The sequence below is a fragment of the Amphibalanus amphitrite genome, unplaced genomic scaffold (assembly GCF_019059575.1).
Source record: "Amphibalanus amphitrite isolate SeventyFive unplaced genomic scaffold, NRLGWU_Aamphi_draft 000487F_arrow, whole genome shotgun sequence".
In the NCBI taxonomy this organism is placed as follows: domain Eukaryota; kingdom Metazoa; phylum Arthropoda; class Thecostraca; order Balanomorpha; family Balanidae; genus Amphibalanus; species Amphibalanus amphitrite.
In genome coordinates, this window is record NW_024881981.1 from 310830 (window position 1) to 337407 (window position 26578).

The 26578-nt window shown below is 49.6% G+C and overlaps 4 protein-coding genes across 11 annotated transcripts; 3 read left to right on the forward strand and 1 right to left on the reverse strand.

Moving 5' to 3' along the window:
- The first annotated feature begins 155 nt into the window (after positions 1 to 155).
- Positions 156 to 8846, forward strand: LOC122392470 (methionine aminopeptidase 2-like). 4 transcript variants are annotated; one of them, XM_043387347.1, is made up of 10 exons: positions 156 to 276; positions 2326 to 2485; positions 5134 to 5269; positions 5561 to 5674; positions 6058 to 6212; positions 6488 to 6725; positions 6911 to 7005; positions 7359 to 7500; positions 7867 to 8041; positions 8348 to 8846. In XM_043387347.1, the coding sequence occupies exons 2-10, from the start codon at positions 2336 to 2338 to the stop codon at positions 8598 to 8600; spliced, it is 1458 nt and encodes a 485-aa protein (XP_043243282.1). In that variant the 5' UTR covers positions 156 to 276; positions 2326 to 2335; the 3' UTR covers positions 8601 to 8846. The 4 variants fall into 4 exon arrangements, with proteins under 4 accessions (XP_043243282.1, XP_043243283.1, XP_043243285.1 ...); XM_043387348.1 differs by having other exon boundaries at positions 157 to 276; positions 2326 to 2486; positions 5138 to 5269; XM_043387350.1 differs by lacking the exon at positions 156 to 276 and adding an exon at positions 283 to 337 and having other exon boundaries at positions 2326 to 2486; positions 5138 to 5269.
- An 80-nt stretch (positions 8847 to 8926) lies between these two features.
- Positions 8927 to 11200, forward strand: LOC122392471. The gene is made up of 4 exons (XM_043387352.1): positions 8927 to 9050; positions 9415 to 9677; positions 10046 to 10270; positions 10534 to 11200. The coding sequence occupies exons 1-4, from the start codon at positions 9011 to 9013 to the stop codon at positions 10720 to 10722; spliced, it is 717 nt and encodes a 238-aa protein (XP_043243287.1). The 5' UTR covers positions 8927 to 9010; the 3' UTR covers positions 10723 to 11200.
- On the reverse strand, positions 11029 to 17334 carry LOC122392468 (cytoplasmic dynein 2 intermediate chain 2-like). Of its 5 annotated transcripts, none has more exons than XM_043387344.1 (11): positions 17266 to 17334; positions 15968 to 16074; positions 15508 to 15592; positions 15005 to 15235; positions 14626 to 14753; positions 14144 to 14256; positions 13678 to 13885; positions 13148 to 13326; positions 12646 to 12806; positions 12140 to 12342; positions 11029 to 11620 (listed from the first exon to the last, which is right to left on the reverse strand). In XM_043387344.1, the coding sequence occupies exons 2-11, from the start codon at positions 16030 to 16032 to the stop codon at positions 11488 to 11490; spliced, it is 1506 nt and encodes a 501-aa protein (XP_043243279.1). In that variant the 5' UTR covers positions 16033 to 16074; positions 17266 to 17334; the 3' UTR covers positions 11029 to 11487. The 5 variants fall into 5 exon arrangements, with proteins under 5 accessions (XP_043243279.1, XP_043243280.1, XP_043243277.1 ...); XM_043387345.1 differs by having other exon boundaries at positions 15968 to 16076; positions 17292 to 17322; XM_043387342.1 differs by lacking the exon at positions 17266 to 17334 and adding an exon at positions 17022 to 17216.
- Positions 17335 to 17678: 344 nt separating this feature from the next.
- Positions 17679 to 23862, forward strand: LOC122392473 (deoxynucleotidyltransferase terminal-interacting protein 2-like). Its single transcript, XM_043387354.1, has 2 exons — positions 17679 to 17994; positions 23288 to 23862. Exons 1-2 carry the CDS (start codon positions 17835 to 17837, stop codon positions 23806 to 23808), a joined length of 681 nt encoding a protein of 226 aa, XP_043243289.1. The 5' UTR covers positions 17679 to 17834; the 3' UTR covers positions 23809 to 23862.
- The last annotated feature ends 2716 nt before the right edge of the window (positions 23863 to 26578 follow it).

A 26578-nucleotide genomic window follows, 5' to 3' on the forward strand; every position in this document is an offset into this window, starting at 1 on the left:
TTTCCGTTTGAAATAACAAACAAATAAGTATGATTTTGCAACTTCCAGAGTCAATAGATGTAATATGGTAAAAGTAAGAGAAAAATTAAGTACAACGGAAATTGGATGTTTTGAAAAAATATACAATTTAAAGATTAGTTAAGGGTAATTCTCAATTATTTGTCCATTGGTCTTGTCACTACATTTATGGCGCTAATGTTACGATTATGGTTCTAAGGTCCCATACCGCGTGCGTGATATTTGTTGCGCGTTTTTGTGTGGGAATCCGTAGATAAGGTATTTATTTTGGGTTGATATAAACATATGCATAAGTTAATCAAGCCTAGTTGGGCATAAAGTAAATATTTTTACCCTGCATAACTCGTATTTCATATCCTTTCCATCTTATCGGTGGATGAGGAGTAGGGGCAGCGGTCGAAATCGATCGAGATCTAAATCAAAATGGAAAGTTCAACCGCTTTTTTCTAGAATAGGTGGAAGACTCAATGAATTTTAATTGGAAAGGTTAGGTTAAAACTACACATCAGTGCATAAGCCATAAGGAGTTGAAAACGTGGGAGTGTTATGAATTTGGAGACTGTATTTGGATTTTGGGATACGCCCTTAGCCCTCGGCCCCTCCGCAGCATCCAAGATCGCCTTTTTGGATCTCATGCCAGTGCTTCACTTATGTCTTAAGCTGTCTTTGAAAACCCATGTTGAGGCCAGAATTGTTCTATTGATATTTTTAATTTAAATGAATTAATTGACTCATGGAATCCATTACTTATGGAATATATACCTATGCTAAATGACCCTTAATACTTTTAATTAATGTCTATTGTTTCTACTTGCAAATATTTAATATTTATGCCAGGTGACATCAAACATTTATTACCAATGTTTGAATTGACACTTGACAGGTGCCTATGAGCAGTCAGAGCCTACTGTAGGCAAATCAGCTCATTGTGCAGGCTGGACCATGACAGTTATTATGGCCTGACTTTACATACTTTTGGAAATGATGGGTAACAGAGATTATTCATAGTTCCAAATTTGGCATATCCTTTGAGTTTATTGTATGCACCCATGATCCATATATCTCATTTTATTTTACCATCACAACTGGTAATCTGCCTGCCTTCCAACAATTAATAGGTACTTATTTTTAATTGCTTTTGACATGGATGATGATGTTATAATGTTTAGGCCAGTTCAGCTTGGCCTGTAGATTCCTACTCATGCCTAAATAAATTAGTTTCCTTTCTTCTTCGAGAATCCATTTTGGTTCTTAACCTTTTTGGAGGTTCCAGTAGTAATGAAATTCACCTGCTGAGTTCCCTCACTCACCATGCGTGCCTTGTGTTGAGAGTTGAGAGGGAACCTCTGTTGGGAAGAGCTGTGGTATGCCCTCTCATGCTGAGGGGAATGTGAGACATTAAATTGGAACTAGCTGAGCATTAGGGTCATCAATAACTATAACTTTCTACTGAATGTGGTGGCAACTGAGCACAGGCTGTCAATGTGACAGACTGTGTGTCATCGGTAATCACATGTGGCACAATGACACATATGTGCCATGACAGACAAGGGCACATCTGTGTGTCTGTCAATCAGTTTAAGGTTCTCTGCTGGACAAAAAGTACAACTGGAGTAGTCTCATGTCTGACACCACTTACAGCCCAGTCTGTTTTCTAATGAGCTTGCTGAAAACAGAATCTCAGGCCAGGTGACCTTTCATCCTGTTAAGCACAATGCTGAGATAAAGCGATTGATATTACATACTTATTAGCAAAGATACCTGAAATTCATTTCATCTGAGACTTTAAATCAAGAATGAGAGTCCCTGGTTGAATGTGTGATTGTATGCCAAGCCAGGTACCCTATGTTGTAAATGCAGGTTCCAAGTTGTAGTTGGCAGTTAGCATCCCTCAGTATGATACCTGGGCTCACAGCCATTCAGTCATTCACTTGGGGAAAAAATTGTAAATAAAGGCATTATCATGGGCATTACCACATAATCACTGCAGCTACCATGACATAAGGTACGGTCCGTACCACTTCACGTAAAATTCACGCCGTTTGACGGTAAATCCGCACGGATCATGAGCGTTCCGCTCCGTGTTAAATCAGCATCTGCCGAGTGAGTCTAAAATGACTCGAACTGCACACTCGCCACTAGTAAGCTGAGAAGTTAAAGACTCACGGAGGTGCTGGGTGGCCGGTTGACAAATTTTATACAACTTAACGCTGCAGTCTCTCATCATTTCTGTCGTTTCTCGGCTAGTTGGATGACGACAGTGCCTACCGAACTAACGTGTACGATGGTACTTTGTTTGCCTGATAGCTGCACCGTGATGGCGGCCGAGGTTGAGACCGCTGTGCAGCCGACGAAGGACCTCGGCGAAGATGAGCAGGAGGAGGGGGATGTCATAGAGGCCACAGAAGGCGACACCACTCAGGCCAGAAGCAAGAAGAAACGCAAGAAGAAAAACAAGGCAGCTGCAGGTATGCTAAAAGTAATGTGATGTCGATCATGAATAACTGTACAGATCTGACTCACAGTTGTGTCCAGTGTGTCTGTGCGCCACAGAGGTGGTCCGGTCGGGTGACGGACAAAAGTACGTATCGCTAAAGTACGTAGGACAAAAGTACGTAAGCAAAAGTACGTAGGATTAAAGTACGTATCGCAGAAGTACGTACAGTATAAAGTACGTATGGACAAAAGTACGTCAGGGACAAAAGTACGTATCGCAGAAGTACGTACGGTATAAAGTACGTATGGACAAAAGTACGTCAGGGACAAAAGTACGTATCGCAGAAGTACGTACAGCATAAAGTACGCATGGACAAAGTACGTCAGGGACAAAAGTACGTATAGCTAATGTACGTAAGGTAAAGAGTACGTATGGACAAAAGTACGTCAGGGACAAAAGTACGTATCGCAGAAGTACGTAGGGTATAAAGTACGTATGGACAAAAGTACGTCACGGACAAAAGTACGTATAGCTAATGTACGTAGGGTAAAAAGTACGTATGGACAAAAGTACATCACGGACAAAAGTACGTATGGCAGAAGTACGTAGGGTATAAAGTACGTAAACGTATGGACAAAAGTACGTCACTTACAAAAGTACATATAGCAAATGTACGTAGGTATAAAGGTAAACACGCAAGGTAAAGACCTTGGGCAAGACGCCCCAGATAATTTATTTTGCTACATAGGCCTACCTAAATTTTGTCCTACATCACCTGGAAGGCCAAATCGGTGCTCAATGTGTTCTTTGGACATTTTACTTTAAATTCCACCCCTCAAATTTATTCACTTATGATCGGACTCCCAGCTAGGAAGTGATTTGTGAAGCAACTGCAAATGGGGCATTTTGCCCCAACCCCAGGGCAAAACGCCCCACGGCCTGAGGCAAGAAACCCCATTATACTCTAGAGTCTAGCTTAAGATTAAACATGGTAGTTGGCTAAATCTTATATGAGAGGTCCGTTAGAACCCTGGAGGCACGGCACTGAAGTTAGCACATTCCATCCTATCAGGTGTTCAGCTATGACACTATTGTATGAGCAGGTTTTTCACGTGCCTCATAAGGCCAAATAATAAATTATTGCAATGCAAATCAGTTAACAATACACTTCCTTTGCCATACAGTTGCTGAGAAAAATACATATAAATGCATAGAAACTTGCTGTTCGCCAGCTACCGAACATTAGGAAGTGGGTAGTCCGAACAACACATGCGGGTAAAACGCCCCATGGGGCTTTTTGCCCCGCGACCTACTGGGGCGTTTTACCCCATCACGTAGTTCGGTCAGCGAACAACGCCTTGCGCTCCAGCAAGACATAATTTAACACGAACCAACCCGGCATTATAAACGTTAGACAATAGTTGTTCAAAATACATAAAAGTCGTTAACCTGATGTGGACTACAAAAGAACGCGATGATGCATAATCAGATGACCAAACATAAAAATCACTCAAAAACACATTTTTGGCTATATCTCCCTAGAGAGCTATCACAATTTCTTTCCAGTCTGCTCATATAATGATCATATAGTGCACACTTTCCCCAGAACCCTGTCAGTTCCGAGAAACATCGGTGAGGCCGCCAGGCGTTTTAGCTCGGCGGGGCGACTTGCCCCGGTCTACCCTACGTGTGGACCAAAGTACGTCACGGACAAACGTACGCATAGCAAATGTACGAAGGGTATAAAGTACGTACCCCACCCATGGGGTAAGTTGAGCAATGTGTAATACCTTTCTTATTCTTTATTTAATGAGCATTTGTTACAAGGCATAGCAAAATTTCTCGATGTGTAAATGGGCGAAAGGGACAAAGCTATATTATTTGGTACATATATGAATTTATCATGAGTTCCCTGTAGTATGGCAACAGGGCAGCAGTAAAGAAAAAGTGGCTCAACTTACACTACTATACCCTACTTCTAGCATACGTACTTATACACTACGTACTTTGGCATACGAACCGTACGTACTTTTGGCATACGTATTTTTTACACTACGTACTTTTGCATACGAACTTTTGCGTACGAACATTTGCGTACGTACTTTTGGCATACGTACTTTCTACACTACGTACTTTTGCAAACGTACTTTTGCGTACGAACATTTGCGTACGTACTTTTGGCATACGTACTTTATACACTACGTATTTTTGCATACGAACTTTTGCGTACGAGCATTTGCGGACGTACTTTTGGCATACGTACTTTTTACACTACGTACTTTTGCATACGTACTTTTGCGTACGAACATTTGCGTACGTACTTTTGGCATACGTACTTTATGCACTACGTACTTTTTCATACGTACTTTTGCGTACGAACATTTGCGTACGTACTTTTGGCATACGTACTTTATGCACTACGTACTTTTTCATACGTACTTTTGCGTACGAACATTTGCGTACGTACTTTTGACATACGAACTTTAGCGCCTACGTATATTTGCGTACGAACATTTGCATACGTACTTTTGTCCTACGTACTTAAGCGATACGTACTTTAGTCCTAAAATCCGGTCCGGTCGCTGGCTGTTCGCGCTCCGTGACTGACTGGCACTGTGCCTTAAAGTGCCGATGGTTTGGCAGTTACCTGTGCTCCATCACTGACCGTTGCTGTTTCCGCAGGTGCCGGTGGTGCTGGCGGCTCGGAGGCCGGCGGCGCGGCGACTCAGCTGGCCACTCAGCTGAACGGCCTGGACGTGAAGACCAGCACCGGTCCGGCCGATGATGAGGAGGAGGACGAGGAGCCGGCGGCGGGTGAGTGATCTGTGGTCGAAATACGGCGGCTGAGTGAACGGTCCTCCAGCCGGCGGCTGTTTAGTGATATGTGGTCGAAGTACAGCGGTTGAGTGATCGATCCTCCAGCCCGTAACGGGTGAGGGAACGGTCCTCCAGCCCAAGATTACTTTACTACTCTCCAGCCCACAGGAATGCTGTGTGTACTGCATGCCAAAACATTTTCACTCAGCTGAAATAGTGAGCCAGTGAGTGTCAACTCATTTATGTCAGTCTCTTTGCTGATCCTTTTTACACGTTCCATTATCTCAGGTGGTGATGCAGCAGGCAAGAAGAAGCGGAAAAGGAAAAAGAAGAACAAGGGTGGCCCGGTGAAGCAGCAGACCGATCCTCCTTCAATACCCGTCGTTGAAATGTACCCCAAAAGTAAGTGATCTAAATAGAAAAGCAATCCTAATAAATGGTTCAAGAAGAGCCGGTTATCATTAAGCTTTTAATCAATGTCAAAATTCACACATCTTTGGCGCCCTTGAACTGATCGTGTTCCTGAATCTGGGGTACCTGATTCCTTCGTCGACGTATTGATCGTATTGATCGAAATTCGATAGGATCTGGTTTCAATGTATGCTATCGTTTTTAGTTCATACCACCTATGTGCTACTAAATTTAGCGATCATGTTGTATGAGGTCGTCAGACACTGGTCTCGAAGTCCGTTGGTAAGGCTGCTTGTTAACTGTGCCGGGTGCAACTGTGGCCGACTTCACCCTCTCACCGTTCTGACATCCGTTCCTGCCGTTTTTCCGCACAGATACCGCGCCCAAAGGTCAGCTGATGGAGTACCCCGCAGTCCAGGACTCGCGCTCGGCGCGGGACCGGTTCACATCTGAGGAGGCCAAAGCCAGGGACACTGCCTACGAGGAGATTCACACCGAGCTGCGTATCGGCGCCGAGGCACACAGACAGGTCGGTGGCCGCGAGCTTTACTCGCCGCTAGTTACTCAACGCGTATATGACTAATAAAAACGTCAGGTAGGCCCGACTCGCGTTCAGAACTGCCTGCTTCATTGAACTAATATGAATAAGTCGTGACGACGGAACTGGTCCCCCACTGATACAGTTGATAAGGTTTTAGCATACATGTACTGCTCAATAAACAGCTGATTGGTTTACTCAATACCCATCTGTGACAGATTTTCGTTCAGCTTATCAAATCCCTCACGGCTTGGTTTCTCTCACAGACAAGGCAGTATATGCAGAAATGGATCAAGCCAGGGATGACCATGATCGAAATCTGCGAGAAACTCGAGAGTATCGGCCGGGCCACGATCGTCGAGAACGGTCTCAAGTCTGGCCTGGCGTTCCCCACGGGGTGTTCCATCAACCACTGCGCTGCGCACTACACGCCTAACGCCGGCGACAAGACGGTCCTCCAGTACGACGACGTATGCAAAATCGACTTCGGCACACACATCAACGGTAAGTTTTTCTGTGTCGGCGGGTCCAATGGCTAAAGACAGTTGTGAAGTAGGTCTTAACAGCTGAATGATAGCATGGGAGTGAGCTAGAACACTAGTGACACACATCGTGAGAAATGCTGTGGTGGGATGGTGGGTTGAAGCAGTGTTTTACCGTATACTGACGGCCTCCCCGATCCCCGACAGGTCGCATCATCGACTGTGCGTTCACGTTGACGTTCAACCCCAAGTACGACCGGCTGCTGGATGCCGTCCGGGACGCCACCAACACCGGTATCAAGGTGGGTTGGTCAGAGAGTCGCGCATACGCGGTGCGGTGGTGGTGCGGGCCGCCCATTTGGACTATATATTGTAGATGGCGTTTATGCCTCCGGTATGCCTTATGTTATCCGTGGAGGGGAGTCACGAGTCAGCATACATTTTGTGCCACCACTGACCCACTGCCAGGTGTGCAACTTCAGCTCTTCTCTCGTATCGTTACGATGGTTGGGAAGGGTCCAAGTACCTATTGTCTCTGTTGATGTGTTGGAATAGGTGCCTGCGTCGATAGTGTCCTGGGATACATGTTTAGGCTGAGAGTTTGACCGGTGTTGATACATTTGATGACGTTATGTTGTCTTTTATGTGCCGACAGTGCGCTGGTATCGATGTCCAGCTGTGCGACATCGGTGAAGCCATCCAAGAAGTGATGGAGTCGTACGAGGTTGAACTGGACGGTAAAACGTACCAGGTGAAGTCAATCCGCAACCTCAACGGCCACTCCATATCGCCATACCGTGAGTAATTGCACAATACGTACCTAACTGTACATAAACGACAGCGGTAATGTACGAACATGGAGCCCTTTCTAACTTACCCCACGTTCGATGTCTCTCGGACGACGAAGATTCTACGTCGGCCGGCCAATCCCGTTCAAGGTCAGTGGGGGCTCGGCTGCGCTTATGGAACGTGATTGGCCGGACGGCATAGAATCTTCGTCGTCCGAGAGACATCGAACGCGGGGTTAGTGTCTGTTGGCTCAACGTAAGGAGTGTTATGTTTAATTTCTTGATGGCTTACGTATCAGGCAGTCTGGTGTAATAGCACGTCCCCGAGCCCTCGTGTTCCTCACACTGTCCCTCCGCCCGTGTCGGTTGGTGCAGGTATCCACGCCGGTAAGACGGTGCCGATCGTCAAGGGCGGTGAGAAGGAACGGATGGAGGAGAACGAGGTTTACGCCATCGAGACGTTCGGCAGCACCGGCCGCGGCTTCGTCCACGAGGACATGGAGTGCTCGCACTACATGAAAAACTTCGACGTCGGCCACGTGCCGCTGAGGTGAGCTGGGCTCGCTGCTGACTGGGTGAGGTGGATATAGTGGTATTGTGATTGGTTGAGAGTGGTGGGACAATAGATAGAACAGGAGGGAGGCTTAGGGGTATGGGTGTAACGGGCTGTGGTCGGACAGCCGAGTACATGGTAGGGATGCAACCGGGGAGATTATTGTGGATATGGATAAATATGACTGGTTGATATGACGCCAGTGTCTTTCTTAGGGGTGGGGGTGGACCCACGTGAACGCTGCCGTTTCAGCTGACCCGTCTGCCATAATCGCCGGTAACCGATGTTTCTCCGCCCCCATAGACTGAACCGGTCAAAGCAACTGCTCAACACCATCAACCAGAACTTTGGCACCCTGGCGTTCTGCCGGCGCTGGCTGGACCGGCTCGGCGAAACCAAGTACCTCATGGCGCTCAAAGACCTCTGTGAGAAGGAGATTGTGCAGGCGTACCCGCCACTGTGTGACGTCAAGGGCAGCTACACGGCCCAGTACGAGCACACCATCGTGCTGCGACCCACCTGCAAGGAGGTGGTTACTCGCGGGGACGACTACTGAGCGCCGGCGCCGCGCGGCGGCGGCTCAGAGCGACTTTTTTAATCCCCACTGACGGCGGAGTTTCGCGGGTGTTTTTGCTAACACTGAGACGTTGACGGACGGCGGATCGTGTGTATGATAGACTGGCTGATTGTGCGCCGGGGGCGGCGCGGCGCGGCTGGTCAGCACTCTGACGTCACGCCGTCGGGGTGCCTGTCAGTTGTCCGATACCGGCTTGTTGACGTTAATAAAGAGCTGGTGTTTGGAGCAGAGTTGCTGTCGGTCTGTGGCTGTGGGGGGTTGTATGTCGGGTGGCCCTGCGGAGGTCATGTCACACCGGGCTGCCGGCTCTGACGGGTAAATTGGTGCAGGTGGCGGGGCGGGCGGCGAGCGCCGGCCTCTTGAGCAGCTGGGGAGCAGCGCCGGTAGGGATGGCTCGTGTGACAGGCGTCCTCTGGGTGCTGGCCGCCGGTGAGTTGGTCTTCGTGCGGCTGCGGTTTGTGACTGAGCGCTGGTCTAGGTGCGAATGGTGAGATTGGGTCTTTCCCCGGCTATTTTCTCGGTGACAATGGATTCTCGTCGGTCTGGCTGGTTGGCGGGACTGGATCGTGCAGTAGCTGTGGCTGGTAATGTGCTCAAGAAAAACAACTTTTTTACGGGAACGCTTATACCAAGCTAAGGTCACCTGACGATTAGTTTTTTTTTTTTTTTTAGTTCTCACTCATGGGATGTCATAATGTAGCGTTCGAAGAACGATCGTTCCCTGACAATGGCTGCATTATTGAACGTCATCAGTCTCACAGCTCCACCGTTCCCTCTCCGGCACCGTCCTCAGGACTGTGCGTCAGTCTGGCGTCGGCGGGCATGCGGACGTCCTCGCTGACAATGGGGAAGGCCACGGTGACCAGCTCCTCATCACGCAGTAGCAGCAGCAGCAGCAGTAAGAGCGGCAGGTGGCCGGGCGGCCGGCCGCCGCAGCCGTCCATCACCCGGCTGGTGAAGGAGTACGCCATCCCCAGCGGTCAGGCGGTGATGACCACTCAGGTCATCCACGGAGAGGGCGTCTCCGGCATCACAGAGACCATGCAGATCACACAGGTGGGTCGGTGGGCGCTGCTGGGGCACGGACTCAGCATTCCCCTCCCGAAACTCAAATCTGCGTAAGTCGCCAGTAGCTAAGCCTCTAGTAAGCCGTCAGATTATAAAACCTCCTTTGTCTGCACATCTGAGCGTAAGAAGTTACCAACGTATCGGTAGCGCCATGTTTTTTTTTTAAGCGGACGCTTTCAAGAGGTCGTATTGTATGATGTTCAAGTGTCCATCCGATAGACCCCGGCTGAAGTGCATAAACAAGGCTCCGATCCCAAGCACTCATCTCGATACCGATACGGATACGATACGACGTCTAACTGCGCAGGATACCATACACCCTATCTCACTTCTTCACATGTTCAACCCTTCGACAGACAAAGAAAAAGAAGAAGTTCGTGTCGACGTCCACCAGTCAGATCGGTAACGCGCCGCCAGTGACCACGGTCACTTCCAGCACCAACGACGGCGGCAGCAGGGTCAAGGTCACCGTGGGTCAGGGCAGGGAGAAGATCAAGCTGAAGGCGCGGCCGGCCATCGACCTGGACGTCAAGGCACTCACCATGGACTTCTTCAAGAGCGGGGTCTCTATGGAGGACAAGGTAATCAGTGGGTGCCACCCTTCTCGGTGGATGCCTGAGCCGAACGGGTGGCGCGGTCGTTGGCTGAGCTCCCTTTCCCGTTTGCCGATGTGTACTATTAGTCCGTTCCCTCCCCAGCCTCTAGTTTGAATCCCCAATTGCGTAACGATCAATCGTAACAAATCGACTACAGTTATCAGTGGGTTGTACGTTTAAAATATCCCACGCACGACTGAGGTATCGCCGTGTTGTGACGCTCATCGTTCCAAAATTTCTCTTCACAGGATTTCATGGTGATCAACGACCAAATCGACAAGGTCACCAAGACCATCGATGACGTATTCAAGACGTTCTTCGCGGCTGACGAAGAATTCACCAAGAAAAAGGGAGATGTGAAACGAAACTTTGCGGATGCGTCCAATCGATTCAAGGATATGGGTATCAAATATCCTGATTTCCAGTTTGCATATTGATTCATCGACGCCTCACTCCATTGACGGTTACGCATTACCGTATATGGCGATGGAAATACCGAAAGTTGTATGATCAGCGACTATGCTTCACAGGCGTTCCAGGTGAATTGGGCTTTATTTCAACTTTGAACGATGATCAGGCGCGGGCGACGGAGTCGCACACTGACATTTGAGGTAGTTACGTCGACTGGCTTCCCGTGTTCTCTCAAGGGTCAGATGGTAAAGGGATTTCCAACAGGTTTCTAATGTGGAACTTCAATAAGTAATCAATATTTGGTACCACTTCAAAATGGAGAGAACTTTAAATGTAATCCATAAGTGTATTTCGTTGACTTCAATTATGGATAACCGTGAAATCAACAGGCCAATCCGCTGTCCTAGGGTGAGGCAATAAAGGCCGCACCATATGAACTGACTTATCAGGTGTCGTAACGTCACGTGAGTAAAATAAATGAGATCGATATAGGTACAGCTGAGATCATGCGTTTCAAATAAACGCAACCATCACGCGTGCAGTAGTCGATGCGTTGTCGCAGTGAACACACAGTAACCACATCGGGAGCCCGCAGCAGAAGTCGAGGCACAGCCGTGGACGGACTAGATTACAAATATATCACACGAAACCCACTTATATCGTGGCGGCGTCTGCTGTGGCTGGGATGGTGTGCGTGCCGTGTGCTGTATGTGGGGTGCCGCCGAGGATTTCCTGCTTGACTAGATATCCGGCGCGGCGGTCGGCGGGGAGCGTTCAGATGACTGCGGTCTCTAGCCATCCGTTTGAACGCCGCCCAGCCGGTTGATCTCAGCCAGCTCGTGCGTCTTGGGCGACACGTACTCGGTGGCCAGCGACCAGACGTGCACGGCGCCCTTGGCGTCGCCGGTCGCCAGCAGACTGGGCCTGCGGGAGACGCGGACACGACCGTCAGAGGGTGGAGTTACAGCACAGGGCTCGGCCGGGCGGGAACTAGTCATAAAACGGTCCATAAGACCGTAAAGTCATAAACAGAGACCCGTCGGCTGATCTCACAGACACAACACACCTCCGACCAGTTCATCGGGGACTTGGGGGACCAAGCAATCCACACAACAGTCCACCCAGTCAGTAAAACAGCCCATCTCGTCCCCGACTTAATTAAGTCCCACTCTGGCCATCAACAAACCACCCTTTCCCCGTTCGCTCGCTGTCGTTACTGCGTACCCCGTCCGCTCACCGTACTTTGTCGTTACTGAGTGTCCCCCGTCCACTCACTGTTTGTCGTTACTGCGTGCCCCGTTCGCTCACTGTTTGTCGTTACTGCGTGCCCCGTCCGCTCACTGTACATTGTCGTTACTGCGTGCCCCGTTCGCTCACTGTTTATCGTTACTGCGTACCCCATCCGCTCACTGTTTGTCGTTACTGCGTGCCCCGTCCACTCACTGTTTGTCGTTGAGCCGCAGCGCGGTGACCACCAGCGGTTTCTCGTGTAGTCGCATGGTGTGCAGTGGCGCGCCGCGGCGGGTGAAGTCGAACAGGTGCTGCTCGCCGCTGCCAGTGGTGACGAACACGACCAGCGGCCGGGAGGGCGAGAGCGCGGCCGCCGTCACCTCCGCCTCCAGACTGATGGACAGCAGCGGAGAGATCTGGAACGCAGCACCCTCAGTGAGCAGGTAACGCGAAGGGTCTTGAAAGTAAGCACACTGCATAGACGTCTCATTTTGCATTGAGACTATCATTTTACTTTGTGAAGAAGGTGGTACTCACAAGCTGATATTGAACAGCGTCCAACTGAAACACCAAGTGACTGTGCCATAACCAAAAAATGAAACCAACTGTGCTATAACCCAAAGCTGGCGCTTCAGTGAGAAAAGCATACAGCCTCGCAAAAGGATGACAGAGCTGAGGAGAGGCCGGTTCAATTCCCATAGACACCGTCCACTCCGTACCTGTAGTGTGTTGTAGACGCGCACTTCGTTGTCCGAGCCGGCCGATATGAAGATGTTCCTGTGGAACTTTGAGCACTGCAGCACCAGCACCTGGCCCTGGTGCGGCTCGAACGTCGACGTCACCGGGTTTAGAAGGCCCTCAGTGCGCTCACCGGTCATCGCTGCATGGTGCAAATGGAGGGTCACCGGGCTGCAGAGCGGATACACTGCCTTGTGTTACAAAGCTGAGACGGACCAAATACTGGGCCATAATGAAGAAAGCAATCAACCATTTGATGATAGGCCGTACACGTTTAAATTTTAAAAGGTATTACCGTTATACACTCAAGTGTCTTTGCATTGTGACAAAAGAGCATTGGAAAAATACACGATGACAAAACAATGACAAAAACAAAACATTCAGAAACAGATGTTCTCGGCCGCCGGTGGCCGGCTGGGATTGATCCTGAAGTCGTCAGTCGTCACTCACCGGCGATGGGCACCCCTGGATCCCATCACTTACCGGTGATAGGCACCTCGGAGGCGAACGAGCAGAGGAACACGCCGCCGCCCTCTGACCCGATGGTGAACTGGTCCGGGTTGTCGTGGCTAAAGGCCAGTGCCGTCAGCCCAGCCTCTGAGTCAGCTCTGGCGGCGCGCCGGCCGGCCGAGCGCGGCACTTGGCCAGCCATCAGCTGGAACCTGCGGGGAAAACACAGGTGTGTCAGATTTGGTGGGAAAAGTGCCTCGGACGTTGTTTCATGTTTGAAATTTAGCCCACAGAGATAGCTGTTAAGGTGGCAACTTCGTCGGTTTAAGAAAAAAAGAAAATATGACAGCATAACGTCTTTAGACGTTTCGACTTCTATGCGATAAGTATTAGGTACCCACGTATCAACTGATCAACAATGTCGTGAAATGCAGGTAAGTTTCTTCAAAGATCAAAGAACTTCGAACTAAGCAATGCGGGCCAACAAGCGGAGTTCACTGGGCTGGCCCTACATATTACATCCCCCCCCCCCTCCAATTTGCCCCATCCCGCGTCTGCCTCACTGTTTGACCAGCTGCAGCTGCTGTTTGGCCTCGGAGTACTTCCAGACGAGCATGCGGCCGTCGCGCGAGGCCGAGACCAGGCTGTAGCCGGCCGAGCGGGCCAGCCAGTGCAGCGCGCTCACCGGCTCGCGGTGGCCCTGGATGATGCCCGACGTGGTGCCCAGCAGCGGGTCCTCCTCACGGGACAGGTTGTACAGCTGCAGCTCGCCTAGCAACACATAATCGACGTCGTGGAACTTACACTGCACAGCAATGGATATCCAGACAAGCATGAAAGTGCAAACTATATTTAGTTCATTTATACAAACAATGACGTACCGAATTTGGGTCAGCTTAGCCTCGGGGGACGGGAGAAAGAAGTGCCCGAACCTGCGTCCTGCACAACATACTACGGTTTAAAATAGTAATGCTGCACGTCCGCGACCCACTCATCCCTAGACCGGGTGGCCTTCAGCGTGCTACTGACCTGTGACCATGCCGACGGCGAGGACGCTCGGCTCGCTGGGGTGAAACCGGCAGTAGCTCGCGCAGGAGCGCAGCTCCAGCTTCTGGTACGGCTGGTTCGGGTTCAGATCTTTCCTGAAAACGATGAAAATGTATTAATATTGCATGCGAATTGGCTCGACTGATATTCAAAGATGACATCATTGACAGTAAAACGACTCATTCTTACATATCATTGTATTGCCCTTCAACATAATGACACTCAAATAAAAAAATCACGCTCATTTTCTTTTGAAGATGCTAGTTCTTGTGCTTTTTTTCAGACCGACATCCGTCCGCTATCCGTCCGCTGGTTATGTGTATAATGGTTATGTTATGTAATAGGTTTGCGTAAACCTTAGAACGAGGCTCGCCTGCCCGTCCAGTTACCTCGTACATCTGGTTATGACGGACACCCCAGGCTGACCGGAGGAGTGCCCAGGGCGACTAGCGGCGCGCACTCACCGGTGTACGTTCCAGAGCGCCAGTGAGGTCGAGTGTTCGCACCAGGACTGGTGCTCGCCGGCGCCGTACCCCACAGCCACCACCGAGCCGGTGCAGCTCCACGACAGGCACGACACCTGGTCGCCAGTCTGACGCACGCGGGTGACACACACACGGTCAGTATCGGCATTAGGCACCCGCGAACCGGTCAGGTGCAGGTCGCAGAGGGGAAAAATAATAAAACACGACGTCTTTATGGAACATGTGCTGCAAATAATCTTACCTCATGTTTTTAGGTGAATTAATATAATAACCAATCATTGTAAGCTCCAAATTAGAGCAATGAATATTTCCACCCAGATTGGATATACACCCAGGGGGGGGGGGGGGTCAGTCTTACGGTGCCGGTGTCGGCCGGCCGGCCGGCCAGCCGCAGCGTCAGCAGGCGCCGCACCGGCTGGTCGTCATCCTCCTCGATCAGCTGGTAGCCGTCGAAGGCGCGCGACTTCTCCGAGCGCTCCAGCTCGCGCAGCACGAGCGGCACGGCGCGGCCGAGGAAGGCGACCAGCGAGGGCTGCACGGCGGCGTCGGCGGGCGGCACCACCACCTCCGGCTCCGGGTCCGTCTGACTCTGCGGGGGCGGCAGACCACACTCAGAATCTGCTTCTAAGAGCTGCATGGCCAGTGGCGTGCCTGAGGGCCGCTGAGATATGGTGCAGACTTCTCTCACAGTCCCACTAGGTACTGCTGCATAGGCTATCAGCTTAAACTGCTGATGGAAATACACCTAGAAGTTGAATCAATGCCTGAGCCTGAAGAAAAAGTTTGAGAAAATAATCATGGCCAGTTATTAATGTCAAATGACAGTAAAGGTTTGCATTTGAAAAACAACAGAAAATATACCTCTTTTTCATCGTGGCCAATTGTCTGGGTTTCACTCTCCTCTATCTTCAATGGTTCTGTTTGAGAGCCACTCTCTGACTGTTTGCTGAAATAAAAAGAAGCATATAAAATATAAATTCAATTCAGACCACACATTCAGATAGCATGTATTCTAAACTTACTAGAATGTAATGTAGATTGTCCAACCTGGAACACAAGAATCAGAAATAGGACTGTGCAGTCAATTCTTTGGTTCCAGATAATACTTTCCAGGAAAAGTGAGATACATGTTCTGAGACTCAACAATAAAAACTGTGCCTGGTTGCAGGCAGACACTATTAAAACAGATTTGCTGGTAAAAAGCATTAGCACAGTACTTTAAAAATTAAAAGGCTTCAATCTCATGATGCATACTAATGTGTGACCTTGTTTCACTTGGAACTATTGAGAGGAAAGATGTGCTTACAAACAATTTGCTCACCTTTTAGCCTTCCATGATGATTTAAATCCTATTACATCAAAATTGACATCCTTAAATTTAAGCATGTCAGTTTTATGGGACAAGGAGCTTCTATTTCACTGACAGCTCTGTGGAGACAAACAGGATGTCAGTTATCATATTGCACATGCTTAACTTAATTAGTAAAGTGGGGTATCATACCTACTCCTCATCCATTTTCAGCCATTATGCTGGCAGCAATTTTCAAAAGTAAAAATATTCAACAAACAAGTACCTACACCAATATATACCAATGCACTAATCAAGGAGGTTCCTGCCAACTTTAAGCTTTCTTGAAAGCATAAGTAGACTTACATTTTTAAGGTGCTTATAAATCACCTATCCACCACAGAAAATATAGTTGCCTGGTGTATAAAAATGTCAAAATTAGAGCTGCCCATACAGTATAGTCTGTCTGGACTCTGAAGACCTAACTCCAACTGTCAACTGTAGTTCCCACCACCAGGACAAACACACTTTCAAGTTTCACCACCAATAGTGGTATGCTCTAGCAATTTAACCACAGGTCATGCTGGTATACTGGGATATTGGAAAGCATTTAGGATCAGAAGAATCTGTGGTTTTCTCCCTCATTACTGAGCTGTCATTGTTTTCTTCTTTTCCTCCATTCCATGGTATGAGCCATATTTAGCTTATATTACTTGATAGCTTTTTTGATGCAGTTACCACCCACCAAACAGCCACTTCTGAAAAAAACCTTCAGCATGACCAATGTTGCAGAGAGGCAAGTTAGCCTATTATATAGTATCCTCATTGGTTAAGTGTTGGTGCAGAATATATATCATTTCTTACAACTCTTTAGTGCCCTGGGCCTGGACCCTGTTTCACTGCTTAATGCTACCCAATGCTCCTGGTGTCATGGTCATGGTATTGGGTTTCAGTTTACATGGAAAGTGGAAACATCAGCAAACTGATGTGTGACCAACCGACATCATCCCATGTTGAGTACCAGAATTTTTAAGTTTTCCATAGAAACCAAACATCATGATACCGCTAACATCACATAGTGTCATACAGTGAAATAGCCCCCCCCCCCCCCACTTTATGGATGACAGTGAAAACAGGGCGCCTGGGACGATTTGATCAAGGCTCTTGAAATTTACTCACACAAACCACGTGACAATTACTGTGTAGAAGGCATCGAGAGGGAGAGAACTTCTCAATAGACAAAAGTCACGTGACCAAATATGCCCTCCGGGCTCCTGCGCCCTGTTTTCACTGGCAGTGGCGTCCCCGCTTTTAGCTATTTCAATCCAGACAAAATAGCAGCATCAAGATGGCTAATTAGGATTTGGGAATGCCCATGGGGGCCATGGTGGTCTCAAGCTGATTCAGTGGGAGAAACTAAAATGTGTGATGCGCCATTTCTGTCGCATTCTTCCATCTCGGATTTACTTTTCATAGGATAATTATTACATCACAAAATTGTTAAGCTACTGGTTATGAATTATATATTTTTTCGCTCAATGTAGCTAGATTATATCTAGATTATAAATTAAAGCATTTTTGATTAATTTTGTAGTACGTTAAAGGATGCAATCCTTCTATGAACGGCTTGACATCGATAAATCCTTTTGAGTTGATGACGTAAGAGTAAAGAATAAATCCAGCAAGACCTTATACAAGTTCCTCATATTTTGTCGCCTTGATCCACGACTATCACAGTGCTGGCCCACGCGGTGCGTTGTTGGGGGACTCGTTGCAGTTGTTGTTGCAGCTGAGAGGGGTTGTGTGATGTGTGGTAGTTACTAGTTACTGCTCCCCCAATTCGTGTGATACAGTGATAATATGGGTGCATTGTGATTTTTTATTACTGGCAACTTGGGAAATGGCTGAGAACGGACGTTATCCTTTGCATATTGAAGATGAATCAGATTCGGACGCTGAAATATTCATCGCGCCCACTCCGATTCCGGCAAAATCGAAATCAAGCACAGTTGCAATAGATTCAGTTCAGGATGCGTCGGCCCGAACATCGTCTGCTCCCGGTGAGTACCGAAATCCTGTAGTTGTATCATCCATGATAAATCGTATTGGTATTCTTCATGAGAATCGCATGATTCTGTGGGCGTTTTACACGGTGTGCGGAACTAGATTGCACACTAGGGTGACACTTATTTTTGAACTTTTGATTTTTCAGGAGCGAAGGCCTGGATATGGTGTGAAACCATGCGAAAATACCTCCTGTGAATTTTCACATCGATCGAGCATATTTAAGAGGTGTCCCAAAGCCAATTTATTGGAAACATACACCAAAAATAAATAGCGCATTTTAATTCAATTTTTGATAAAGTACACACACATGCAATTTTGCTTTAAACAAATCGTTGGGGGTGTAAGACGTCGATGAAAAATTCCCACCCCTCAACAACCGATAGCAATTTGTTAAAAAGATACACCTGGCACGCGCTGTCATGAAGGCACACCACCCTGACCGGCGTGTATTAGCCTCTGACTGGGGGTTTCATGGGAGCCTAAATCCCACTCACTGATGCTCAGCTAACGTCCAATAGCGCACGTCTGGGAAGCGCCGATGTTACCCGACAAAAAGTCAAAAAGACACACTGACACACAAAAAGGCACACCACGCTGACCGTGTATTAGACCGTCGATGGGGGTCTCGACAAAAAGTAAAAAAGGCACACCTGGCAAACAAAAAAGCACACCATGCTGACCTGCGTGCATTCGACCCTCACGGGGGGGGGGGGGGGGTCTCATAGGAACCGAAATCCCAATCACAGTTACTCATCTAGTGTCGACTTGCGGACGTCGGGGAAACGACGTCGATGTTCCTCGACGACCTGGAGAATGAACTGTCTTTGTTCCTTATCCTTCGTGAGGATGGCGCTGTAGCTCTGAATCAGAGTCACGCCCTGTTCGGCAAAATCGTTGACAACCTTGATGGACTCGGCTCGGCGGCGGGCGAGCTGGCGTTCCGGCCAATCGGCCAGGTTCACCTCAAGGAAGTCCGACGGGCCAAAGACGTCCACGAGAAACTTAAAGCTTGACGAAGCAAAGTTCGGCAGCGTCTTCCTCGTCAGTACAGTCAGGTCAGGCTCCAGTGAAATCCGCTTGGGCGGATCTTCTGCGCCGTCGCGGCCAAATGCAGCCACGATCAGCCACTTCTCCTCCAGCATGGTCCTCAAGTCGAACAGAGCGAGCGACACCAGCTTCTCGGAGATGTACCAGAGATGTCGCCCAAATGCCTTCGATGCTTCCCTTGCGATTTCCTCGTCCTCGTAGGATAAGAGTGAGCAGTATAGAAAGCTAGGTCCTGGGCCGGATCATGGGCTGCCAGCGGGGCTCCGTACCACGCCGGTACATACAGCGTCGCGAAGAAGACGAAGCGGGCCAATTTCTTCTCCACCGCCTTGGTGAGCTTGAACTGTCCGCGGAATAAGAAGATCTTCAATGCGTATATCGGTTTGCCCATCCAGCGAGCGCGGTGGTAGGCTCCGGGTTTGGACCACCTGATTCTTCCAGGGGGAACGCCACCTAAGACAACGATCGTCAAGTTGAGGAGTTCTCGATAGTCATCCCAAGGCTGCGTACTTTGAAGTTTCTCCTTGCAGAACATAATGACTTCGTCACTGGTGGAAGGGATCGGCTCGATTGGCTCGAACATCGCCTGGTCGATGGATTCCCATTCGGCTTTGAAGCGTTTAAATACATAGTTGGATATCGGGCCCAGACGACGGTGTGAGACAGGCGCCGAACGATTTGTTGGCCACGATCTCAAGAATATGGTGCCGGCAGGCCAGGTGGAGGAGATTCCGCCCGAGTCGCTGTTGGACGTAAGTACAAGCTCCGCCGCGCACGCCGGTGTTGGAAGCGGTAGTGTCGAAAGACATTCCCACAAAACGCGTTCGGCGACGCCCCAATCCTCCAAGCAGCTGACAACCGCAGTGGCAACATCGTCACCCTTCCTGCTGGGCAAGCGTGGGACTCCCATGAGCTTGTTAACGCCATCCCCAGAAACGAGGATGGGAAGCCGCTCATGAGATGCTTTTGTGTTGGTGATATCGGCGACGATCTTTCCGTCCCAATGGACGACGAGGGGTACGCCCAGAGCAAACGTCTTCCGGATCTCCTTCGCCACATCCTCCCTGACGCGCCTCCGGTGTCGTCGTATCGACTCCCGGTTGACTACAAGGTTCTGGGGGATTGAGTTGTACGCCTCAGCAGCAGCGTGGAGGATGTGGACAGCACTCCGGTCAGATGTTCTTGTTCGATCGAGCGCAGCTGTAATCTGCGGGTTCACCGCCGAGGCTCGAGCTAGCGACGTGTTGGGGGGGGGGGGGAGGAAGCAGAGGGCATCAGGCGCCATAATGGCTTTGGGGCACCTCTTAAATATGTCCGATTGACCTGAAACTTCACAGGAGGTGTTTTCTCATGGTTTCACACCATGTGCAGGCTTTCGCGCGTTGAAATTTTCATTTTGGGATTTCCCCCTACAAATAAGTGTCACCCTATTGCACACCTTCCAGCAGGTCCGTGTCAGCAGTCAGTGCGCTCGTATCTTATCTCACCCGTGTATTTCTTGACCACACTGGTCACTCCTCTGTTGAAGGGGTAAGCCCAGAGCCCCAGACACCGCCCTCCAACACCCCAGTTCAAGTTTGAGCTCAAGCTGTCACTGTCATCCGCCCTTTTCGCGCTTTGCCGCGAATATCAATATTGAAAGCTGAGATGATGAAGATAACTCGATTTTGCGACATGCTCAGAACTGAACGCAATTGACAGCAGTAGGTAACATGTACCAGGGCTGCGGAGTCGATGGATTTTTGGTGACTCTGACACCAATTCTGAATCCGGCTTTCTAAAACCCAACATTGACTTCGATTCTGGGCAGAAAGAACTGTCGACTCCGACTGACTCGAACTCCACCTCTGCAGCCCTGCCATCTCTGCGGAGTTGATGAATTTTCGGTGACTCCGACTGCGACTCCGGTTTCCAAAATCGGCTTCGATTCCGACTCCGACTCAGGTCAGAACTGTCGACTCCGACCGACACCGACTCCGCAGCCGTGCACTGAACCAACAGAGGACCGTCCAGGGCTGCTGACTGGCTACGCTTCTCGTTTAGTGATGAGTCAGTTTTCTAGCTGATGCACCCGACGAATTGACAGAACGGACACAGTGGGGTGATAGCAGCGCTGAATATCCCTCCACCGAAACAGTGAAGGAGGCTCTGGACATCCATGGGTCTGGGTCTTGGCCCATGGTGACTGATGAGCTATTAGGTTTTGTCAGAGCTGCACGTCCTCGCAATAAGACGTGGTGGCCGAGTGCTGGTACTACGTGGATCGTGGAGGAAGTAGGTACTGAAGAAGACGGCAACGAAGGCAATGCGGCGAAATAAAAAAGGGACCGCCGGCACCGACTTTGATCAAACTTCTCATAGCTGTCTGAGATGAGACGGAGTTCTAGGTTATCAATATGCGTCGCGATCACCTAGCGGTGGTGCCAGGACAACTTTCCGAGGTTCTACAGAAGGGTAGTTCTAGAAGCGCGTGTGGCCGGATGATAGTCCTGGCCCGTCGCCTATCGAGAATGTGTGGGACGTCGCTAAGGACCACCTGGATATGATGAAACCGACCGACCACCTTCCAGGAGCCGCCTATCATGAATCCCCCAGAGAGTATCCTAAATATAATCATCGTTGTACTCGGCGGGCCCCAAAGCCCCAATACCTTACCAAACAGCCAAGATTATTGTGCGATCAATATCCAGACACCCTTTGTGTACTTCAGCGTACGATATCCTTTGTAACTATCTTTCACAGTTCGTGGCTCGCGCCACTGTCGTCATCCTTGTATCATATGTGCCTCGGTATGCGGTGCCGCCGGTGGAGGTCTTCGGGCGGCTGGGAATGTGCTTTTGGGAGGTCACGGTTGAGGCCCTGTTTTGGAACGGCAAGCATGGCTTCATGCCCCTGGGCTTTTGTCCTTTGAGTGTAAGACGTCTCTTTGAAACCTATAATGCCTTTGGAGGTGCATGCATATGGAATGAAACGAATTCCAGACAATTCTGGAATTGTCCTTGATCAATCCTTCTCAGCCCCGGCTGGGACCGCTTACGACTTCATTCATTCTTCCGTAAGTATTTTAACGTGATTCCTTCCACGTGTGTGTGTATAAAAGATCAATGTCTCTTTGTCGATTTTCGGTTGCACTCTGATGCTTACAGGGAATAGTCCTCTTTCCTTACCGTTAGCGACCCAAGTGCCTTTTACCTCTTACAGTTTTTTTTTCAATTTACTTCAAGATGGTCTGTGTTTAGAGTCTGGAGCTTATTACGAAATATGAACCTTTTAAATATTTAAAGCCTTTTGTCAATTGTTAAGTATCACTTGCAAGTGATTTCGGAATCACGAATTTACCCGCCCAGGGTAGTGGAAGATGTAACACTGTAACGTATACCAGTATAACGCCTTTTGGGGCGACCAACGGAGCGAGCGAGAGGGTGAGCCTTGCACGTGCGAAATTTCGAGGGGGTACCTCCAGCTGACTTGTGCACGGCACCCTACTAACCGGTCTCCAGCGATGTGCCAAATTTGAGCACAATCGGCCCAGCCGTTCTCGAGATCTGGAAGGGGCACCCTGCACGTGCGCACGTGCAAAATGGGTCCCAACTGACTTTTGCACGGCACCCTACTAACCGGTCCCTAGCCATGTACCAAATTTGAGCGCCATCGGTCCAGCCGTTCTCGAGATCTGGAATCGACCCCTGCACGTGCGCACGTGCAGCAGCACCCCAACTCGGGCACATGGACATGCATTGCCTAGTGGGTGCCTACCTACATGCCAACTTTCAGCGCAATCGGCCAAGTAGTTACCGAGATATTGCAACAATTACAAAAGTGACACCTCTTCGTTTTGCACGTGGCACGTGCATAAGGGGTCACCCACATGCACCGGGAATAGTCCAATACTTGGTAGAAGGAATGAAGCTACCCTACAAAAAATACCGCATGTAAATCGGTCAAGTGGCTGCTGAGATATAAGCGTCGCAGAATCGTGACCACGGCCGGCCGGCCGGCCGGCCGCTCATATTCAGAAATTTCCGTTATTCTACGTAAGACTCCGCTCGCTTCGCTCGCTCCGTAATCACACAAAATCGTGCACATAATGTCCCTGAATGCATCCCAACTTCTGATCATATTTTGGCAAATAACTAACCGGGGCCGGGTGTAACGTAAAGCGTTTGCGAGCACATCAAATGATTGTATCAATAAGTGGTTTTGGGAACCGCTTTTTGAAGTATGTTTTTGTTTTGACAGGTGCTGGAAGAGAACGAAACATGAGGACATCTAAGCAGGAAGATGTGATGAGTAAAAGTGTTCTGAAACCGGGTTTCGAACAACAACACTCTGTACCAAGGAGATCTCGAGCGATGGAAAAGAAGAAGGGCCGTCTGGAAAGAGCCAAAACTGCCGGTGAAGGCTGGTATAACATGAAGGCGCCCGAGCTCACTGAAGAGGTCAAACAAAACCTCGAAGTTCTTCAAATGCGAGGAGCGATTAATAAGAACAGGGTGTACAAGAAGAGTGACATGCGAACTCTGCCCAAGTACTTTGCGATGGGAACGGTGGTGGAGCACGCGACCGACTTCTACAGCTCGAGGATTCCCAAGAAGCAGCGGAAGAAGACGCTGGTTGAGGAGCTGATGGCTGATGTCGAGGCCAAGAAACAACTGAAAAAGCAGGCGACCAAATTGGCCGTAAAGAAGCAAATGAAAGCCCAGAGCCAATCTGGGAAGAAGAGGAAACCTTTCAAAAGGCGAAAGGTAGAGATGGACTAACTGTTTCATGCAAGGAAAAACATGCAAAATAATAAATACACATGTCGCGAGTGTTCAAAGGTCTTCTGTTTTTTATTAGCTGCGGCTGTAAGCTACGCAGCTTTTTTATTAGCTGCGTGACGCGTGACGGCTGTACCTTCAGCCCTGCTCTACCTACGTACCTAATCATTTTATGAACGCATTCACAATACACATACACTAGTCAGTAACCGGCACATATGTGGTATGCACACACCATTCACGGCCAGTCCATTTTTAGCGATTGAATGCCTGGAACGCTCTGAATAAATATTTACTAGCAGCAGGCGTCGCCCGGAAAATGGCATCCATGGGGCTTCAATTAGACGCTGCAGCCACTTCGATCTGCTCACTCGGCATTCAAATATAGCGTTACACGGCCGGCTGTGCGATGAATCTGTTTGCCGCCCTCAACATCATCGATCTTTTCTTCTTTGTGCGTTGTCACGCGTTTCATCACGCATCGGCTGATAAGCATTCGTCGCCACCAGTCGTTATGCCCAAGATTACTCTATGCCGTCCTTAGGCCAAGACGGCACTAGAGAGGGGTGGTTACGACTTACGAGCCCGGAGCCCCCATCACGTTTGCCCCCTAAAGCTAAAGCTTCACGAAGAAAGCAAAAGAGGAACGCGTTGCTCTACACGAGAGTAAGCCAGACGCCAGAAGAATACTCATTTGGGCGCAAAATGACCTTGCAGTGGCAGGCCCCTATCCCCCAACAAACGAACTAAGAATGCTCATTTTTTGGCCTCAGGTCAACTGGTGAGCTCAAATGTCAGGTCAAATAAAACGGTGTTTGATTACGCAACACTAGTTGGTCATCTGTTTATAACAATCACAGTTATTGTGATTTTTTATCAGATTGGCATGGCTCATTGCATTCGCTTACCTAGCCTAGCCGTGAACTAATACGTTTACCTTTTACCAATGCGGTCTGATGTAAAATGACTTTTTTGTGGGTAAGCCTGCGCTAGTTCGCGAAATTCGCCCCTCTATCATTTCAAAAATTGACATCCTTATGCTTTCGTGAGGCATGCATTTGGCATGATGAGCCAATGTTGACCGTTACTGGCACGTGAGAAAATGATATTTTTATGTTTTCTCTCGTTTGCCTTATATAAGTCATCAATGGTATGCAAATTTCGTGTGATACATGCCAACGTCGATGATTATTGCCCGGCTGATGCGAGCTCTTAGTGTTTGACGATTTCCAGAGCAAGTGAAGACAGCTGTGAAATGGCCTGGAATCACTCCACGATTCTGATGTTTAGACTGATCAGCTTTGGAGCGCGTGTCTCTCAGCTCTGTATCCATTGAAGGCTAAATTAGGTCAGCGCTGAATCCTTGCAGTCGTAATTCAGGGCACGAAATTTGCCTTCAAAAGAGAAGATATCAATTCTATGTATATTGAAGCATGTAAAAGGCATGTCGGGCGGGCGTGCGGAACGGGCTATAATCGAGAAGACCAAGGGGTGCGGTGCTGATTGCAATGTTGGTAGAACTACAATGAAAAGGGAAGCAAAGTAAAGAAAGTTATTGTCTTGAATATATTTCGAAAATTTACGAATGATGATCAGTCACAGACGAGAGAAGTTGAGGTGAGCGTTACTTGAAGCACAGGTACACGCCTAGCTGAGTGACTGCTCGAGCCAGCCGAGTACAGCCTCCTTCTCGTCCTGGCTCATCTTGCCGAGGCGGCGCGCTACGGCCGCCTCCAGCGACGGCCGCAGAAACTCGATAATCTCCTTGTGGTTGTCGTTGAGGTTGGTGGCTATCGTGGTGCCCATGCTGCCGAAGCCGCTGATGGTGACGTTGTAGCTGTCCAGCCAGAGCTGGGCGTGCGGCTCCTCCAGCTGTAGCTGGCCGTCGCTGACGGACCAGTGCGAGCCGACCATAAGGCGCGGGTTGTTCAGCTGCACCTTCACCGTCGCCCGGATCGGCAGGAAGCCGTAGCGGATCTTCCCCCGCATCTCCCCCGAGATCTCGGGGAACTCCACCTTGGCGGCGGCGGCGTTCTCCGTCAATAGCACTGAGTCGATCTGCACCTTCGACAGGCCCTTCATCTGTGCCTCAGATATCTCCAGCTTGTTGGAGCGCCCCTGGCGACCACCTTCTGGCTTGGGCATCTTCAGCGGCTCCAGGATCACCGTCTCGTTGCCCACCTGGAAGCCGGTGGAGAACCTGGGCCGCGCGCGGTCGAGCGCGTCGCGGAGGAGCTGGCGCACGCAGCTGCCCACGCCGCTGGCCTCCTCCGTCTGATCGTCGCAGTGGTTGAACAGGAACTGCAGCGGGCCATAGTCGGAGTCGGCGGCGGAGAGCGCGGGCCAGACGGCCAGCACCAGCAGCAGCAGCGGCGTGTACTTCATGTCGGCACTGCGAGGGGCGCACTGAGCGACCGAGTCTGGCGGGCGCGCTCAACCCACTGTCGGTCCCACCACTGGGCCCAGCCGCCGGCCTGGGGGCTCATATGGCCGCCGTCTGTTTGGGAGATGGGGCCAGCCCGCGCGGCAGGTGACGTCACACGCGGCCGCCAGATGTGAGGCAGCACCGAACTTAGACGTCATCCAAAACGGCCAGACCTGTCGGAAAAGCCGGCTGAAATTTCCTGTTTAGCGTAATGACCTCCATAGTTGTTTTGCTTGCCTCTGATATCCGACGGATGTCCCAGCGCAGCTTCCCTTCGGCAGCGGGTATTCCAACCTCCCTCTCCCCTCATCCCTGATCCCTTTTTATCTCATCTTCTCACCACAA